The sequence below is a fragment of the Ovis aries genome, chromosome 1 (genome assembly GCF_016772045.2).
Source record: "Ovis aries strain OAR_USU_Benz2616 breed Rambouillet chromosome 1, ARS-UI_Ramb_v3.0, whole genome shotgun sequence".
NCBI classification, from domain to species: domain Eukaryota; kingdom Metazoa; phylum Chordata; class Mammalia; order Artiodactyla; family Bovidae; genus Ovis; species Ovis aries.
In genome coordinates, this window is record NC_056054.1 from 72,079,131 (window position 1) to 72,098,024 (window position 18,894).

At 42.6% G+C, this 18,894-nt stretch overlaps 1 protein-coding gene across 6 annotated transcripts in view; it reads right to left on the reverse strand.

The window, feature by feature from the left end:
* Positions 1-18,894, reverse strand: part of ALG14 (ALG14 UDP-N-acetylglucosaminyltransferase subunit) — a 126,290-nt gene that overhangs the window by 13,838 nt on the left and 93,558 nt on the right. The window contains exons 4-5 of one of the 6 annotated variants that reach the window (XR_009596980.1): positions 14,976-15,257; positions 10,146-10,243 (exon numbers count right to left, since the gene is read on the reverse strand). The exons of 2 other annotated variants lie outside the window; for them this stretch is intronic. Coding sequence is in view for 3 of the 4 variants with exons in the window: in XM_027972245.3 (XP_027828046.1) it covers positions 10,013-10,243 (231 nt within the window). In the remaining variant the exon portion in view is untranslated. Of the gene's footprint in view, positions 1-869; positions 1,898-9,806; positions 10,244-14,975; positions 15,258-16,010; positions 16,187-18,894 lie in introns of those variants that run through there. 3 more of the 6 variants (XM_027972247.3, XM_060400935.1, XM_027972245.3) reach the window with 3 other exon arrangements.

Here is an 18,894-nt window from a genome sequence, read left to right on the forward strand (position 1 = left end):
TTTGCCTTTCTTTTTCTTGGGGATGGGTCCACCCAGGATGCAGCAAACGGCATTATTTTGTTCTTTGGAATGGCTGTCAAGTCTCAGACCTTTTACCATATCGGCCATAAACTTTTCTGTAAATTTTTCTAAAACTTTTCAGCTTTTCTATATGACTTTCATGAATTTTATCTCTCTCTCCATCTTTAGACTTAGCTTCTTCAGCTGGGGAATCAACAGACCAAAGCTTGGGCCATTTTAGAGGCCTTGCTTGGTCACAGGTCCATAGAACTCAGAGGAAATCAGCTTGAAAATGGAGCCTCTATAATTTGGCTGCCAGGCTGGAACTGAACAAGGAAACATTTTGGATACTTTTTATTCCCTGCTGAATTTCTGCCAACTCTGTATATGGTATTTCCATAACAGTCTTGTTTTCTTTCTGTTTTCTTTGAAGAATGAAACTTCTTTTCCCTTTTTCTGAGAGAGGAGAAGACTGTCATTCCAGACTCCATGCCTCCTGACACTGTTGCCTTCTCTTCTGTTTGATTTCTGCACAAGTCTCAGTTTGCAAATTCTGGGGTTTGGCAGTTCACAGGAAGACCCAGAAATGGGAAGGGTGGGCCTATTCGATGTCACTGAAAGATTACTGCAATTCAAGCACTGGCACTTGAATGAAAACTTTGAAAAGTTCTCTTTATAATCATTGAATTTTAAATAATTATCCCAAAAAGACTGAGGGAAGAAAAAGGAGGCCAAGTTCACATTTCCCTGCCAGAAACATTGTTCTTATTTTCAGTTGAATGGCTTGGCTATTAATTAAGGCTTCGTGCTCTGCAGCTATCTCTTTTTCTACATTCTTGCCACTAATCGTCATACATGTGACACATGACTTCTGTTTAAATACTAAAGTTTATTAGAGTGGAAAAAAAAAAACCCATCAGTTACACAGGAAAGGAAAAGAGATTAGGAATCAAGTCCAAGCATTTGCTTATTCATCTGCATATGGTTAAAAGATTTAAAAGAATTCACTGGTTTCTGTTTCACTGCTACATGCAGGCCAAGGAGCAAGGAGAAGAGGGGAAAAAAAAAAGCCTTTTCCTATTCATGGGGTAGAAATACATTTTCTTCCTTTTGCCTTGGAGGGAGAAATCGTTTCCTCTCCTAATATTAAGCCAAAGTAACCAAACTTCGGAGGGATTGGCTCCTTCTGAAAAGTTATTGTTCTAATTACCCACTGCTTTGAAGTGAACTCCTCCAAAACTCAGTGGCAGAAAACAGCAACCATTTAATTCTGCCCATGGACGCTCTGGGTCAGAAACTCAATGGGAGCAGAGGGAGACCTTTTCTCTGCTCCGTGGTGTTGGAGCCTCAAGCTGGGAGGACTAAAAAGGCTGGGAGTGACTCAGATGGTGGGGCTGGAGTCATCTGGAGGCTTCTCCCATCACATGCCCACCATCTGTATGGAGATGACCCCAAGCCTGTGCTTAGCTGACTGTGAACCGCAACACCTACAACCTGGCCTCTCCGAGAGCCTTTGGCTTCTCATGGCCTGGGGCTGCCTTCTGAGAGGGCATGCCCCTGGGGTGTGTCTGAGTTAAAATGTATCACTTCCCACTCTCACTGCATTCTGGTGGCCATGTTTGGATCCGGGGAAGAGCAGCCAGACTCCATTCCCGCGTGGGGAAGCGGCCAGGTCATACTGCAGAGCACGTGGCTGGCCAACTTTGGAAAACACAATTCACCTCAGCCATCTGGGGTGAGGCCCTTTAGGGAGGAGGTGGGGGTGGGACTGAGTGTGCACTGAGGCCGTCTTCTCCTGCCAGGCCCCCCAGTGGCTCTTTTCCTCCTGTTCTTACTCAGCTCTTCCCCAGTAGCCGTGCTTTGTCCCCAGCACCTTCGGTCTTGGTTCAGTCTCTGGCTGCGGGCAGAGATGGAATCACAGTAAACAAAAACGCCCCCTGTAGCTGCTTCCTGGCTGCTGTGCTTAGTTTTCTGTTTTGTCTTTCTTCATCTGTATACACACCCACAAATATCCACAGACAGATTCTGTGACTATTGATAGTGTTTTTCATTGAGAAATAATTCATATGCCATAAGGTACATCCATTTAAAGCATACAACTCAGTGGGTTTAGTATGTTCAGAGTTGTACAAACCATTACCACCATCTGATTACCACTCAAAACAAAAGAAACCCCATATCTACTTAAAGTTACCCTCACTCCCTCCTTCCACAGCCCTTTGGACTTCTCAGGTGGCACTAGTGGTAAAGAATGCACTGCCAGTGCAGGAGAGATGTAAGAGACATGGGTTTGACCCCTGGGTGGGGAAGGTTCTCTGAAGGAGGGTATGGCAACCCACTCCAGTATTCTTGCCTGGAGAATCCCATGGACAGAGGAGCCTGGGGGGCTACAGTCCATGAGGCTGGCAAAGAGTTGGATACGACTGAAGCGACTTAGCACAGCACAGCCCCTTGGAAACAAAGAATCTACTTATTCTCAATGGATCTGCCTATTCTGCACAGTTCATATACACAGAATCATACAATATGCGGGTTTTTAGGATTGGCTTGTTTCCCTTAGCATGTCCTCAAGGTTCATTCATCCATGCTGTACATGTTATGAATTAGTACTTCATCTCTTTTGTGACTGAATATTTCATTGTACAGATACACCACTTTTGCTAATCCATCCATTTGTTGGTGGATGTCTGAGTTGTTTTCACCTTTTGACTATTGTGAATAATGCTGGTATGAATGTTTGTGTACAGGTTTTTGTGCGAACATGTGTTTTCAATTCTCTGGGGTATATAACTCAGAGTGGAATTGCTGGATCGTACAGTAACTTTAATTCTTTGAGAAACTGCCAAACTGTGTCCCACAGCTGCTGAAACATTCTCCATTCCCACCAGCAATGCGAGGGTTCAGTTCCTCCACAGTCTTGGCAACACTTGTTATTTTCTGCTTTGTTTGATAAAGGCCATCCTGGAGGGCAGGAAGTGGTTGCTGCGCTTAGTTTAAGGACAACCTACCTCCAGGACATGACATACCAAGGGAGCCACCTTGGTTGCCTGGAGACATCAGGTTGCATAGCGCTTGCCATGTGCTAGGCTCTGTGCTAAAGGCATTACATGTATCTTCTAGTTTAATGCTCACAGCTCTAAAGGTAGGTACCATTATTATGCCTATTTGACAAGTAAACAAAGTGAGGCACAGAACAACTTGACAGAAAAGGGATGAGGTTTAGAGGACATGAATTTTTCATATTAAAAATAAAAAAGGATAGAGAACCTGGATGCTAATGCAGGAGTTTGGTGGCCTAAATAAAAGTTAAAAACAAAAATTTTTTGTTTTTCAAAACAAAACAAAATCACCAGGCAGATTATAATGGCAGAATTCTAATATGGCGTAGAATCCTACCCCACGATGCCCACACCCTGTATGATCCCCTGTCTTGAAGTAGGAGTTGTTGTTGCTGTTTAGTCACTAAGCTGTGTCTGACTCTTTTGTGACCCCATGGACTATAGCCCGCCAGATTCCCTTTTCCATGGGATTTTCCAGGCAAGAATCCTGGAGCGGGTTGCCATGTCCTTCTCCAGAGGATCTTCCCAACCTAGAGACTGAACCCACATCTCCTGCATTGGCAGGCACATTCTTTTCCACTGGGTCATCAGGGAAGCCCCCAGGTAGGCGTGGGACCTGTGAATATCATGGGCTATTAATCTCCTGATGACATTATTAACACAGCAAAAGGGATTTCTTGGATATTATTATGGTCCCTAATCAGTTGACCCTGAGTTAATTAAAAGGGAGATTACCCTAGGTGTCTCTGACCCAGTCATATGAGTCCTTAAAAGAGACAAGCAGCAGTAGAGACTATCCTGCTAGCTTGTAAGGAACAGATCACCATCGGGCACTTCCCTGGCAGTCCGGTGGTTAAGATTCCAATCCCTGGTTGAGGAACTAAGATCCCATATGGCTACACAGCAAATCGCCCACCTATCCCCCTCAAAAAAAGAAACAGGTCACCATGAGTCCTACAATGCATGGGTTTCTAAGCAAGAGCTGTGAGATAATAAGTACTATTCTAAGCATGTAACTTTGCAGCATTTTTGTTACACAGCAATAGAAAACTAGCAGATAGTACAGGCTGTCGGAAGGCTGCTGGAGGAGGTGAATTCATTGGCTTGCCATTATAAAGATCAGCTTGAAAATGAGAACATGAGGTCAAAACTATTGTCATAAGACATACTGGTTTTAGAAAAGGCAGAGGAACCAGAGATCAAATTGCCAACATCCGCTGGATCATGGAAAAGCAAGAGAGTTCCAGAAAAACATCTATTTCTGCTTTATTGACTATGCCAAAGCCTTTGACTGTGTGGATCACAATCAACTGTGGAAAATTCTGAAAGAGATGGGAATACCAGACCACCTGATCTGCCTCTTGAGAAATCTGTATGCAGGTCAGGAAGCAACAGTTAGAACTGGACATGGAACAACAGTCTGGTTCCAAATAGGAAAAGGAGTCCGTCGAGGCTGTATATTGTCACCCTGCTTATTTAACTTATATACAGAGTGTATCATGAGAAACGCTGGACTGGAAGAAACACAAGCTGGAATCAAGATTGCCGGGAGAAATATCTATCACCTCAGATATGCAGATGACACCACCCTTATGGCAGAAAGTGAAGAGGAACTAAAAAGCCTCTTGATGAAAGTGAAAGTGGAGAGTGAAAAAGTTGGCTTAAAGCTCAACATTCAGAAAACTAAGATCATGGCATCTGGTCCCATCACTTCATGGGAAATAGATGGAGAAACAGTAGAAACAGTGTCAGGCTTTTTTGGGGGGCTCCAAAATCACTGCAGATGGTGACTGCAGCCATGAAATTAAAAGACGCTTACTCCTTGGAAGAAAAGTTATGACCAACCTATATAGTATATTCAAAAGCAGAGACACTACTTTGCCGACTAAGGTCAGTCTAGTTGAGGCTATGGTTTTTCCTGTGGTCATGTATGGATGTGAGAGTTGGACTGTGAAGAAGGGTGAGCGCTGAAGAATTGATGCATTTGAACTGTGGTGTTGGAGAAGACTCTTGAGAGTCCCTTGGACTGCAAGGAGATCCAACCAGTCCATTCTGAAGGAGATCAGCCCTGAGATTTCTTTGGAAGGAATGATGCTAAAGCTGAAGCTCCAATACTTCAGCCACCTCATGCGAAGAGTTGACTCATTGGAAAAAGACTCTGATGCTGGGAGGGATTGGGGGCAGGAGGAGAAGGGGATGACCCAGGATGAGATGGCTGGATGGCATCACGGACTCGATGGACGTGGGTCTGAGTGAACTCTGGGAGTTGGTGATGGACAGGGAGGCCTGGCGTGCTGCGATTCATGGAGTCGCAAAGAGTCAGACATGACTGAGCGACTGAACTGAAGACGTACTGAAATGTTATTTGCCTTTTCTCTCCACATTCTTTCATTATTTTATAGTTTTGTAAATGCTACAATGATGTGTGATGAAATCATCGCTCTGATGGATAATGGAAAGTATATATATTTGTATATTCTTATGTTTTAAAAAAATTCTGGTTTAATTTCTAATGTGGTAAATATTGACAAATATAGCCCATATAAACATAAATTCATTGGGATCTTTCAACAATTTTTAATGAGGTCTTGAGACCAAAAAGCTTGAGAAGTACTGGTCCAGATGAAATGGAACTAGTAGGTCTAGACAAAGTCTACAATTTATGTACTTACCTCATGGCTACATTCTGTCCTGAGACAGAATGACCAAGGTATGACCAAGAATGAAGCAAGGACACAATAGTATGAGGTATAGTCTCTCAGGTAAGACAAAGATAAAGAAATAATTAGCAAAAGCATTGGTGTCTTCCCGTCACAGGTGTTTATAAGCACAAGGCATTGCAATCTGGTGGTGTGTAATCAGCTTTAACTTGTGTGTGTGGCTAGGACACAAAGTGTGCAGAAGGGCTTCCCTGGGGGCTCAGTGGTTAGGAATCTGCCTGCCACTCTAGGGGACGTGAGTTCTATCCCTGATGTGGCAAGATCCCACAAGCCGTGGAGCAACTACGCGCATGTGCCACAGTTACCGAGCTTGCGCTCTAGAGCCCGCGAGCGCAACTACTGAAGCCCGCAAGCCTCGAGCCCACGTTCTGAAACAAGAGAAGCCCCTGCAGTGAGAAGCCTGCATATCTCAACTAGAGAAAAGCCTGAGCAGCAACAAAGACCCAGTGCAGTCAATAAATAAATAAAATTGTGTGTACATATAAAAAAGAAGAAGTGTGTAGAGAAGCTGCGGAAACCAGGGTATGGGTAACAGGAGATATTATGGGAAGTGGGAAGAGGACAAATATATCAGGCACTTGGCCTCAAATCTCATCTAAAGTGACCCTTTCTTAGAGAATCCTTTCCTGATATTCCTCTTTACAGCACCCAGCACTGTATTCCCATCACAGCATCCTGTTGGTCTATTTTTTAGCACTTTTCATATTTTAAACCTAACACAGCTGTTCAAGTAAGTCTGGCTGGAGCTAGTGTACCTTGGTTCAAATGCCAGCTCTGCTACTTTCTAGCTACAGAATCTTAGATAAGTTACTTAATCTCTTTATGCCTCAGTTCCTCAACAAATGTGCTAACATAACAAGAAATTTATGTTAAAGAGTTAGCTGAGATGTGACCCCGGGACGAAAAAGGAAGGCTACATACGAACTAGTTCAAAGGCAGAATTGACGGGTAAAATCAGACGACAAGGACAGAAGAGAATGAAAAGACAAGGGAAAATTCTGGGGCTATTTTTCTTTTGAAGGCAATCTATTATATGTGGCTTAAAGAGAGTGACAAAACAAAAATTACTTCAAAGTTTGCTGTTTGGGTGAGATGGCAGAGCCTGGCATTGGTGATCACTCTGGAGGGAAAAGGAGACATGTCAAATCCGTGTTTAAAGTGAGTGGCAACAAGAATACAACTTGCTTTTAGAGTGCTGGGCTGTTGAGACTTACAGAAGCAGGCTCATCACAACCCACTCCAGTATTCTTGCCTGGAAAATCCCTTGGACAGAGGAGCCTGGCGGGCTACAGTCCATAGGGTTGAAAAGAGGTGGACATGACTAAAGCAACTTAGCACACATGCGCAAATGACATTAAAGTGGATAAAAGACTCTTCATGTAAAAGAGTTTTAAACTCTTTTTGGTGAGCTGGGGATTTTTAGAAGATATGAAGCATGATTCCAGGCAGGGAGCTGCACAGTACAGGGTGGTACATTTTTCAATGTTAATCTCTTCTGGTAAAGGCAATTAAAGTATGTTTGAAGTTGCTTTTGTAAGGGGAAGCTTAGGCCAGCTCCCTTCTAGCAAGGAACTCTGGCTATTCAGTTTAAAACTGTACAACATTCCTCTTGTTGACATGGTATCATAGCACTCTTCGTTCCAGCGCAAGCTTCCTGTGACGACTCTTGGAAGCCCTCTCTGAAAGTTTGGTTTTGACCTGGCAAGCTGCTGAGATCCTTCAGGACAGCTGAATTGTAGATAAAATCTTCCAGGGAAGTAGGTGTGGGCAGGATGTGTGGTTTGCCTGCCTCATTTAAAGACTGATACAACGAATTTCTCATGAGCAGTCTCTACCAGTAAGAGCTGCATTCCCAAGTGTTTCAAGAGAAATTGGAAAAGACAAGCTAGCTACTGATTTCTTCAGTTTGAATTGAGAGTAGAGCACTAGCTTTCTTTACACCACAGAAATGCACAGCAGGAGAACGGCCTCAACTGCAACCTCAATCAGCCTCTTTTGCTAGAGCGTGATCTTGAGGACTTGAATTAGCCATAACAATAAGGCACAGGGGAACACGAATTTGTTTACCAAGTAATCTGGAACTGAGCAGGAAGGCGTGATCCTGTGTGGCTCAGCCAGGCTCTGAATGTGTGCACAGCAGCCCCAGCCCCTGTAGATATTTCTAAACTTTTTGTGATATACATAAGATTCTTTCTCTGGCATTCCAGACTAACCACTGTCTAAGTTAAGGCTCTGCAAAACATCTGGGACATATGTTTCTGGAAAAAATCATGGTCTCTTTACTACAATTCTCCATGGCCTAAGCCAGTGCAGGAGCCAAGTCAGCAGGCTTAGCTGTGGGGCCCCCGGGGCAGTTGCTCTGGAGCACAGACAGGCATTAAACGCACTGAACACAGTCCAATTTCACTGAGCAACTATTCACCCAGTGGCACTTAGGAACAAACTCAAAGACACATATGCGCTACTGTCCCTAAAAAAATCACTTTCTCCCTAGAAAAGTAGAGGCTTACTTCACTTCCACTTCTGGTTGAACCACACAAATGCATTGTCTGGTATTTCAGACCTTTACGTCGTGAAACGAAGCCAGTGCCTGAGGTTTGAGAATTAAAGCCAAAGCTCAGTGAACTAGAGCTTGGCTATCCCATGGCCACCAAATCCAGACAGCAAGGTGCTTTTTCTGTTCTAACTGTCTTCTGCCATGTGCTTCTCCAGCCCAAAACCCAGGAAAAGGTACTGGTGAGCCTACTTGACTTCAGAGAAGATTTTCTAAAAGTATAAGAAAGGCTAGAGTAGTCTGAGCATTTTAACTGTAGGTCATCTTGGGTGATCACTCTTTTCTCCAAAAGTCAATTTCTTTTTTAATTTATATTTTTTATTAGCTTTATATCATACTTATAAAAAAGATTTAAGAGGAAAAAAAAATTAACAAACATCACAAAAGGTCTTCTCATTGTCTGTTGCCTTGTTAAAATAGCAAGGAGGGGAATGGAATTCCTGTTTGTTGCAGACCTGCCAGGCCAGGCCCTGCGCTGGGTGTTGTACTTCTGTTAAAGTTGACATGGCTGTTTAGGAGAAGAGATTCTCAAGCTGGGCCAGCTAAATAATCTGCGAGGTCCAATGCAAAATACAATTAGAGCCTCTTGTTCATAATATGTGAAGAATTCAAGAGGGAGACAGCAGAGTATTAAATCAAGTGAGGGGCCCTCCTAACTACGGGGCCTTAAACTGGGTCTGTTATTAAGCTTGAGCTCGAATTCCTACATTGGCACTTATCAGTCATGTGATTCTGGAAAGTCATCTGTAAAATGGGGATAAAAACAGGCCCTACCTCATTGAGTTGTTACTAGAGTTAAATCAGTTACTATTTGAAAAGTGCTTAGAAGAATACCTGGCATTCAACAAGCACTCACCTAAATGTTAAGTAAATACACACTTTACTGAGCCTACACATCTTAAAATGCCAGAGACAATATAGCCAAGAAATGCTGAATTTACTAAAATGCTAGAAAAAGTGTTTTGAGAGTTCGGCCCTGATAAACCCTTACTCCTGTGACAGTAGTCACCTTTCCATTTATTTTAACAAACAAAAGATTTTTAGAAGATATTCTGGATTGAGGCCAACTACTCACAAAGCAAAACTGAAGAATAAAAAAAGATACTGGTTTATGCCCTCAGTTCTGGAAGCCTGTGGAGTGCGAATTGTCATGAAGCCAATTTAATATAACTGCTTCCTTTATGCTGAAAGGATTCACCAGGGACCTCTCTGTTTCCATACAGGAAATAAAGCCTGTTGTGTCTGAACAAAAACTAAGAAATATTTTTCTTTCTATAATGCAGAATACTGTAAAAAAAAAAACAAAAACGAAAACAACAACCAAACAAAAAACCTAAAGAACAAGAAATATGGCTAATCATGCAGATTCTATATTTAGCCCTAGAAAAAATAGTAAGTAAAACAAGTCAGGAGATAATTTGCAGGCAGTGATAAATACTTTTACACAGAAAGGAAATTTAGAGCACAGAGACATACGTACTTAATAGTTTATTAATGTTTGTTTTATAACAGGAACCTCAGTTTCCTCACTGGGTTCCTGACACATTTCTTTACTCTTGATCACCAACAATTCTCAGGATTTTCAAAAGCTTTTTTATAAAAAACATGTAGTTTTTTTGTTCCCCATTTACAGTAAACACTGTGGTTAGCAAAATTCTAAAGAAGTAAGTTGTCGTAGGTCAAACAATTCGCCCGAGGTACACAGATTTGGGATACTTCTCCTTAAGAGTTGGCCACTGAACAATGAAGTAATCGGAGAGGTGAAACAGAATCTTTCCGGACAGGGATAAATGTTCCACTCGGCAGATGCTCTCAACGTAGACAATGATCACTTTCTTTATTCCCAGTATCCCAAGGAGAAGGGCAGATATACAGATAGGAACACATGTTCCTGGTCCGTTACACAACACCTTGGAAAAGAAAACAGTTGAAGGTCAAATAAAAACACAGGATACTACTCTAAGTGAGACATTTAAAATTAAAAATATTCTAACTTAAGAGATTTTTTTTTTTTTAAATTCCAAGTCTTGAGTGATTCCCTGCTAAGATCCAGTCTGCAGCAAACTCATGTGCTTGGGAGCCAAGTGGGGCAGTGCTGTCGGCTCCCCTGCTTATCAACTGTGTGCCCTGGGGAAATTACTTTATTTCTCGGCACCTGGGTGGCCTGCTTTGCGCTAAGGGACGTGAGCACACAGTGCCCAGTGTTCGGCCAGCGCCCAAGGGACGCGTGTCTGTTGCTCTTCTGACTGGTCTGTGGATCTCGAATGTTAAATACATGGAAATCAGCTGTGATTCACTGTTTTCTAATGTGCTGACTTGTTTGTGTTGATTTTTTTAAAAGTAATCTTTATAATAGTTGGAGGACTGACATGAAAGATATAGGAGAAAACATCTTTAAATGACCAAATTATGTAGAACATTTTTGTTGGAGGTGGAATCACTGTAGTTCAATCCAAAAAAAAAAAAAAAATCCACCAAAAAAAAGGGGGATATTTGAGAGAAGGCTACCAAATGAATGAGATTTTCCCTCAAGAGAATTCAATCCACACTTGTAATCCAGAGACTTTTAATGCTTTGAATTCTGCTAATCCCCCCCCCTCCTTTTTTTTAATAGAAAGCCACTGGTTAAAAACAATTTGGTTGCTGAATTTAATAAGAGAAATTAATATTTAACTCATAGAGTAACTGCAAAGAATTTTTATAAGTTTTTTAAGAAAATGAGAGGAAACCTATTACACAGAACTGTTGGTATGATCATTGCTTGTTGCTTAGATGCTAAGTTGTGTCCGACTCTTTGTGACCCTGTGGACTGTAGTCCACCAGGCTCCTCTGTCCATAGGATTTTCCAGGCAAGAATACTGCAGTGGGTTGCCATTTCCTTCGCCAGATGATCTTCCCGACCCAGGGATCAAACCTCCTGTGTTTCCTGCGTTGGCAGGCAGATTCCTTACCACTGAGCCACCAAGATCATTTATTATTATTTTTAAAACATTTTGCACATCTTAATCATATGTTCATGTTGACTGAATTAGGGAAACCTAATTAAACATTTTTTACTCCCAAAATCATAAAACAGAAGATCTATGGTTGTCGACACACACTTACTAGGCATAGCCTACGATGTCACACAAGCACTTCAACACAAGGTCCACGAAACTTATTATTAGACATTTGCAACCCCACGGACTGTAGCCTGCTAGACTGCTCTGTTCTTGGGATTTTTCAGGCAAGAATACTGGAGTGGGTTGTCGTTTCTTCCTTCAGGGGATCTTCCTGAGCCGAGGATTGGCAGGTGGATTCTTTACCACTGAGCCACCTGGGAAGCCTCAGAGAATTTTAGAGCTGAAATACCCAAATGAGCATTGCAGGGACCCTCTCTGACAGACATGTGTCACAGCTGTGAGATGCACGGAAGAATGTAAGGGTTTGGTAAAGGGCATGTGACCTAAGCCCCACCTTTCCCTGAGGTAGGACCACCTAGAACACCATTCACAGAGCTCTGGGGTCAGAGAGAGTAACCTGTTTTCAGGTGGGAACCAATCCTTTTTAGTCTTCCTTAGCTCTTACCTACAAGTTAAATCCCCTGCCTGTCTCCTGTGAAGAATTTTTGTTCAGACCTTCCCCTGAAGTCCCAGCTACTAAGCTGCCCTCCAGTGCCAGTGCCCTTTAATTCTCAATGAGTTGCCCCTATAACCTTTCTTCATGGACCCTCAAGGGAGCATGAACAAAAAGAAAATGGGACAGGTAATTCCATATAAATGCATTAATATATGATATTTGTTATTCTCTAACATATTTCACTCTGTGTAATAGGCTCTAGGTTCATTCACATCATTAGAACTCACTCACATTCATTCCTTTTCATGGCTGAGTAATATTTCATTGTATATACATCCCACAACTGCTTTACCCATTCATCCGTCAATGGACATCTAGATTGCTTCCATGTCCTAGCTATTGTAAATAGTGCTGCAATAAACACTGGGGTACATGTGTCTTTTTCAGTTATGGTTTTCTCAGGGAATATGCTCATTAGTGGGATTGTTGGGTCATACAATATTTTTGTGCCTAGTTTTTAAAGGAATCTCCATACTGTTTGTCATACTGGTTGCACCAATTTACATTCCTACCAACAGGGCAAGAGGGTTCCCTTTTCCCCACAACCTCTCCACCATTTATTGTTCATAGATTTTTTGATGATAGCCATTCTGACCAGTGTGAGGTCAGACCTCATTGTAGTTTTGATTTGCGTTTCTCTAACAATGAGCAACATTGACCATTTTTTCATGTGTTTACTAGCCATCTGTGTGTCTTCTTTGGAGAAATGTCTCTTTAGATCTTCTGCCCACTTTTTGATTGTGTTGTTTGTTTTTCTGGTAACAATGGTAATCTTAGTTACCACCTCGGCTCTCACTACCACTATTTATTGACAACCCACTGTGGTCAGGTACTGTACTAAACATCTCACATGTATTCTTTTCTTTATATCTCAGACGCATTTTTAAAAATTTTTAACTGGAGGACAATGTTATGTTGGTCTCTGCCATACAACAACGTGAAGCAGCCACAAGCGTGCATATGTCCCCTCCCCGCTGTGTTAAGTTAACCCTCACAGCAATCGTTTGAGTTTTTGGTTCCCTTTTCACAGAATATGGAAACTGAGATGGACCAGTTGCCAGAACATGCACTGCAAAGGTGGAGTTCCACTGTTTCCAGTCTCCTTTCCTCTATATGACTCCCAACCGTATATGGGAAGTAGGAAGACTAGACCAGATGACCTTTCCTGTTAGTTCCAGGATTCTAGAATTCTCTGAGTCTCATTTGTTTCTGGTTTTGTCTGAAGTCTAAGTTACAAGATTGTTCTGAATCCTTTCAGGGTTCAGAATTCTAAAAATGCTATTAATGCAAGGTTTCTCAATAGCGGCACTATTGACATTTTGGACTGGGTTATTTTTGCTTGCGGGGGCCCGTCCTGTGCATTGTAGGGTGTTGAGCAGCATCCCTGGCTTCTTCCCACAAGATTCCAGTAGCCAAGACGATCAAGAATGTCTCTGGGCACTGCCAACTCTCCAGTTGAGAACCGCTGTGTTAATGTATTCCCTAATCCTTGGATTATTTGTGTTGCTTTTTCTCATTTTTTTCTCCCAAAGCACAGAACAAAGTAAAATCTGCAGCTAAAAAAATAATAAAAAGGGTTGCATGTTGGATCTTGAATGTCACAAAAGTATTTTCATGTTTGTTGCCTTAAAAAAAAAAAAAAAAGAGTACAGGGCTTCCCTTGTGACTCAGTGGTGAAGGATTCGCTTGCCGATGCAGGGGACATGGAATTGACCCCTGATCTGAGAAGACTCCACATGCCACAGAGCAACTAAGCGTGCGTGCCACAGCTACTGAGTCTGTGCTCTGGAGCCTGGGAGCTGCAACTATTAAGCCCACCTGCTGAAAACTACTGAAGCCTGCGTGCCTAGAGCCCGTGCTCCTCAACAAGAGAAGCCACCGCAGTGTAAAGCCTGTGCACAGCTAGAGAGAAGCCCCCACTCACTGCAACTGGAGAAAAGCCTGCACCGCAGAAAAGACCCAGCACGGACAAAAATTAAAACATTTTTAAAAAGTACATATACACAATGGAGTATTACTCAGCCGTTAAAAAGAATTCATTTGAATCAGTTCTGATGAGATGGATGAAACTGGAGCCAATTATACAGAGTGAAGTAAGCCAGAAAGAAAAACACCAATACAGTATACTAACACATATATATGGAATTTAGGAAGATGGCAATGACGACCCTGTATGCAAGACAGGAAAAAAGACACAGATGTGTATAACGGACTTTTGGACTCAGAGGGAGAGGGAGAGGGACAGGGTAGGATGATTTGGGAGAATGGGAATTCTAACATGTATACTATCATGTAAGAATTGAATCACCAGTCCATGTCTGACGTAGGGTGCAGCATGCTTGGGGCTGGTGCATGGGGATGACCCAGAGAGATGTTGTGGGGAGGGAGGTGGGAGGGGGGGTCATGTTTGGGAACGCATGTAAGAATTAAAGATTTTAAAATTTAAAAAATAAAAAATAAAAAAATTAAAAAAAAAAGTACATACCTACACGTGTTCCTTCAGTATCTGGTTGGCTGTGAATACACACACACATATGTGTATATATATTATATATCTATATCTATATATACACGCTGTGAATACATTGATAGAAATGTCTGGAGATAGGGGCATTGGTGGGAGATGCTTTAATAACCTGCCATAGACCAGAAGCAGAGACTGTTAAGGTAAAAGTGGAAATTAAAGGTATTTTGTTTGTTTGCCTCTCTGGACTGCTGAGAGTCAGACTTGACTGAGCGACTTCCCTTTCACTTTTCACTTTCATGCATTGGAGAAGGAAATGGCAACCCACTCCAGTGTTCTTGCCTGGAGAATCCCAGGGACAGGGGAGCCTGGTGGGCTGCCGTCTATGGGGTCGCACAGAGTCGGACACGACTGAAGTGACTTAGCAGCAGCAGCTTGTATCTTTGAGGTACCTTACTGCAAAAATCCTAGGAACAATAAAATCACAAAACCCTAAACCAAATGCTAAAAAAAAAACAAACCCTTAAAAGTTAAGTGAAGGAAAGCTTTTAATTACATACCGGTTTTAAATCTGAGTTTTACAGAAGCCTTATTATTGTTGTTTAGTTGCGAAGTCGTGTCTGACTAGTCGTGTCTGACTCTTTTGGGACCCCATGGACTGCAGCTTGCCAGGCTCCTCTGGGGGTTCATGGGATTTTCTAGGCAAGAATAGGGACTGGGTTGCCATCTTCTTCTCCAGGGGCTCTTCTGGACCCAGGGATTGAACCTGGGTCTCCTGCATTGCAGGCGGATTCTTCACCACTGAGCTACCAGGGAAGCCCTTACAGAAGCCTGGGTAAATACTGAAAAATTGTGGATTATGGAGTTTCTGTTGTTCATCGAAGCATACCAGAAAGACTTATTTCAAGCACTAAACAAAACAGAATTTACCGAGACAGCCTGGGGAAAGAAGATTTTAAACAATATAATGGTTGAAGTTGTCTTTTTAATTTATAAAAAACACAGAAATACTCTTTCTTATTTTTCGATTTCCTAAAATACAAATCCTCAGTAAACATGGGTGCAGGGTTATTACTATCTTTCTACCTCACTATCTTGTAAGCTGCTTATGAGCAGGGTCAACTTCTAGTATAACCTATGCTGTTCACATGTGACAAAACAGGCACTCATTAAATTCTGCTGAAGGAAGAAAAAGATGTATTGGGGGACAAGAAAGCTGGAAATCATTTGTCTGTCATATATAAAGTCAAAGGCTCCTGTTGCCAGACTCGACCTTGTTTGTAGCTCTACCACACACATTCATCATGAGCGTAAAGGCTGTGACTGACAGCTTAAAAATTCTTTATTTTTTTTTACCATCTCACATCCATTGCCTTTTCCTCAGGGGAACCACTGTACCCCTTGTTCTCAACTTAAGTGCTTGAACAGAGTTGAGTTCATACTCAACTACAAGGAGAGGCCATATGACTCTAGTCTGACCAGTGAGAGCCCTAAATTTCCCTGGCAAAAATCATTTGTTCGGAGAAGAGCATCTAATCCAGTGAGAACCACAAGACATAGTAGGACATTTGTTGGGGCTACTAAGAGAGCAGTACCTTCTCTGCTGTACTGGCGCCTAGGAGAATGTGGGCCTGGCACTGCTAACATCTCTCTTGCCGGCAGGTGGAGAGCGGAGAATGAAGCCATCACACAGCACAGTGGGGCAGAGCTGAGAGATGAAGACAGGCCAGGTCCCAAAGGTAGCATTTAAGATCCATGAAGCCAGCTGCGCCTGAAGGAAACCACATCTAGTCCCAGGTTTGTCAGGCATGTGAGGGGATACATCCCATTTTTGCTTAAGCCAGTCTGAATCAGGACGTCTGTCACTAGCAATAAAAAGCATCCCAATTGACACAGCCCTTTATTTTGTCTAACTTATTGCCTAGCCTCTGATTGCTTATGGCGCCAACTGGTAGGTGCTCATACGGGCCTGCTGGATGAATTAACAAATCAATAAATAAATGTCTCTGAAAGCAGGAAACCCAAGACACAGATATACTAAGGATAAAGTAAGTTATGGGTCCAGAAAACAAAGAGAGGTCAGGGCTAATATAAACATGAAGTCATGAGGGTAGATGAGCCAGACCAAGGATTAAGAGCAGTTACAAAAGGACTGTTGTTCCATAGATTTGGGTCACCACAGGTCCAGTCCTGTTGACTGAGATATGACACAGCACATGCATGACAACAGATATCTAACTAGGGTAGTCTGAACTTCACTCCCAGCCTCGTACGAATCCCATACACAGAATTTGAGCCAAGACCTTTGGGGTCCTAGGTTGGTTTGAAGGTCAATCAGGGTGATCCAAGCATATGAAGGTGAGCTTGAAAGCCAGATGAGGTGAAAGTTAGAGTGTTAATCACTCAGTCATGTCCGACTCTTTGTGACCCCATGGACTGTAGCCCACTAGGCTCCTCTGCCCATGGGGTTTTCCAGGCAAGAATACTGGAGTGGGCAGCCATTCCCTTCTCCAGGGGATCTTATCGATCCAGGGATGGAACCCGGGTCTCCTTCATTGGCAGGTGGATTCTTTATCATCTGAGTCACCTGAAAGCAAGATGTGTGTAAAAGTTAGTCATGTCTGACTCTTTGTGACCCAGTGGACTGTAGCCGGTTAGGCTTCTCTGTCCATAGGATTTTCCAGGCAAGAACACTGGATTGGGTTGCCATATCCTTCTCCAGAGGATCTTCCTGACCAAGGGATCAAACCTGGGTCTCTAGCATTGCAAGCAGACTCTTTACCATCTGAGCCACTAGAGATGCCCCATAGAGAGCCCAATTATAGCTGTAATCTGAAAAGACTGGATAGAAAAGCAGATTTCAACTCTGAGGCCATGGCCTGAAACCTGCCCACTTGCACAGCATCTTGCTGGTAGAGGTGGAAGCTGGAGAAAGCTAATGAATGGCAGGAACACAGCTGCAGGCAAGGTTTTACTGAGCTTCCAGGGCCGTAGATAAAGCTGGGAGGAACTCAAACCTATTGTCAAAGCCGAGCTGGCTCAGGCAGGTAGTCTCTGGAGGTCACAGGTCCTGTCAAAACTAACACTTCCATGTATAGGATATTGGTTCCACTATGCTGGAACCAATACAGTGGTAAAGGAGATAAAAGAGCAGATGAGGGAGGGAGTAAACACAGAGGCCTGGGACTAGTCAGGAGACACAGGAAGAGCTCAGATGTGAGGCTTCCTATGAAGCCTTATAGGTAGGGCGCTTAAGAATGAACCCTTCTTAGTTTAGAAAATAAGAAAACCACAAGGTGACCTGGCTAAACCAACAGAGACAAGATCTTCAGATCTGGCTAAAAGAAGAGTAATGGAAACCCTAGAGACGGTTATGTCAGTGAATCACTGAGCTAAAATGCAGGGAGGGGAAAATGAGCAGGAGAGAGGGGGAGCTCACATGCGAAGTGGGGCTGGGGAATGGCTTACAGAATGGAATGAAGGAGCTGTACATGAACACGAAGATTGGGAGAAAAGAGTAAGAATTTAGACTATTTAGTTTAAGATTGGTTTGGGAAAAATTGTACTGAGAACATGGCCAAGGTTAAAAATGGCGCAGGAAGTCTACCATCACCAGATTTTCTGTTCAATCTTTATAACTTCCCAGCTCAGTGTGGCACCCCACTCCAGTACTCTTGCCTGGAAAATCCCATGAACGGGGGAGCCTGGTGGGCTGCCGTCTATGGGGTCGCACAGAGTTGGACACGACTGAAGCGACTCAGCAGCAGCAGCAGCAGCTCAGTGTGAAAAGGGCAGAAAAGCATAAAGAAAAAAAATAATTCTTCTAATCTCATCAATCTGTTAACATTTTGGTGTATTATATATACATTTATATTTCACTATAAAATATGTTCATGTATGCACATATATAATTCTGAGTGCTTACATATACATATTGTCAAGTTCTTTTCAGTTATATTTTTGTGTGTTGTAAAAAGTTTTTCAAATTCATGATTTTTAATTACTGCATATATTTAATCCTATGGATATATCCTAATTCATCCAACTATTCCTCGACCTATTGTTGAAAATTCAGGCTTTTTCTTTTTGCTATTTTAAATCATGCTGTTATGAACATTTCGTATGTAAATCTGTGACCCCCCAAGGCTTTCATTTAGCATTAAACTATGTTCCAGAGTTCTAAGTGAGAGGTTAGAAGAAACGGCTTCAAGGACTTAAGGAAGTTGTAGAAAGTTTAATAAAACAACTGTCCTGAATTGGGAAGGGGCCATGTGGCCTTTTGTTTCTCTTTTTTGTTCTTGTCTGGAAAAGGAGTGATTTCCCACTGTAAGAGCTGGGGCAGCAGGCTGAGCCCAGCTCTCACAGCACCAGTGAGATACCCCTGTCTGCATCCCCTCTGCAGCCAGTGGATGGACTGTGACTTGGCCTGATGTTTCTGCCTAGGTCTGACCAGTATCTAGTGGTGCAGAGAGGCAAGGC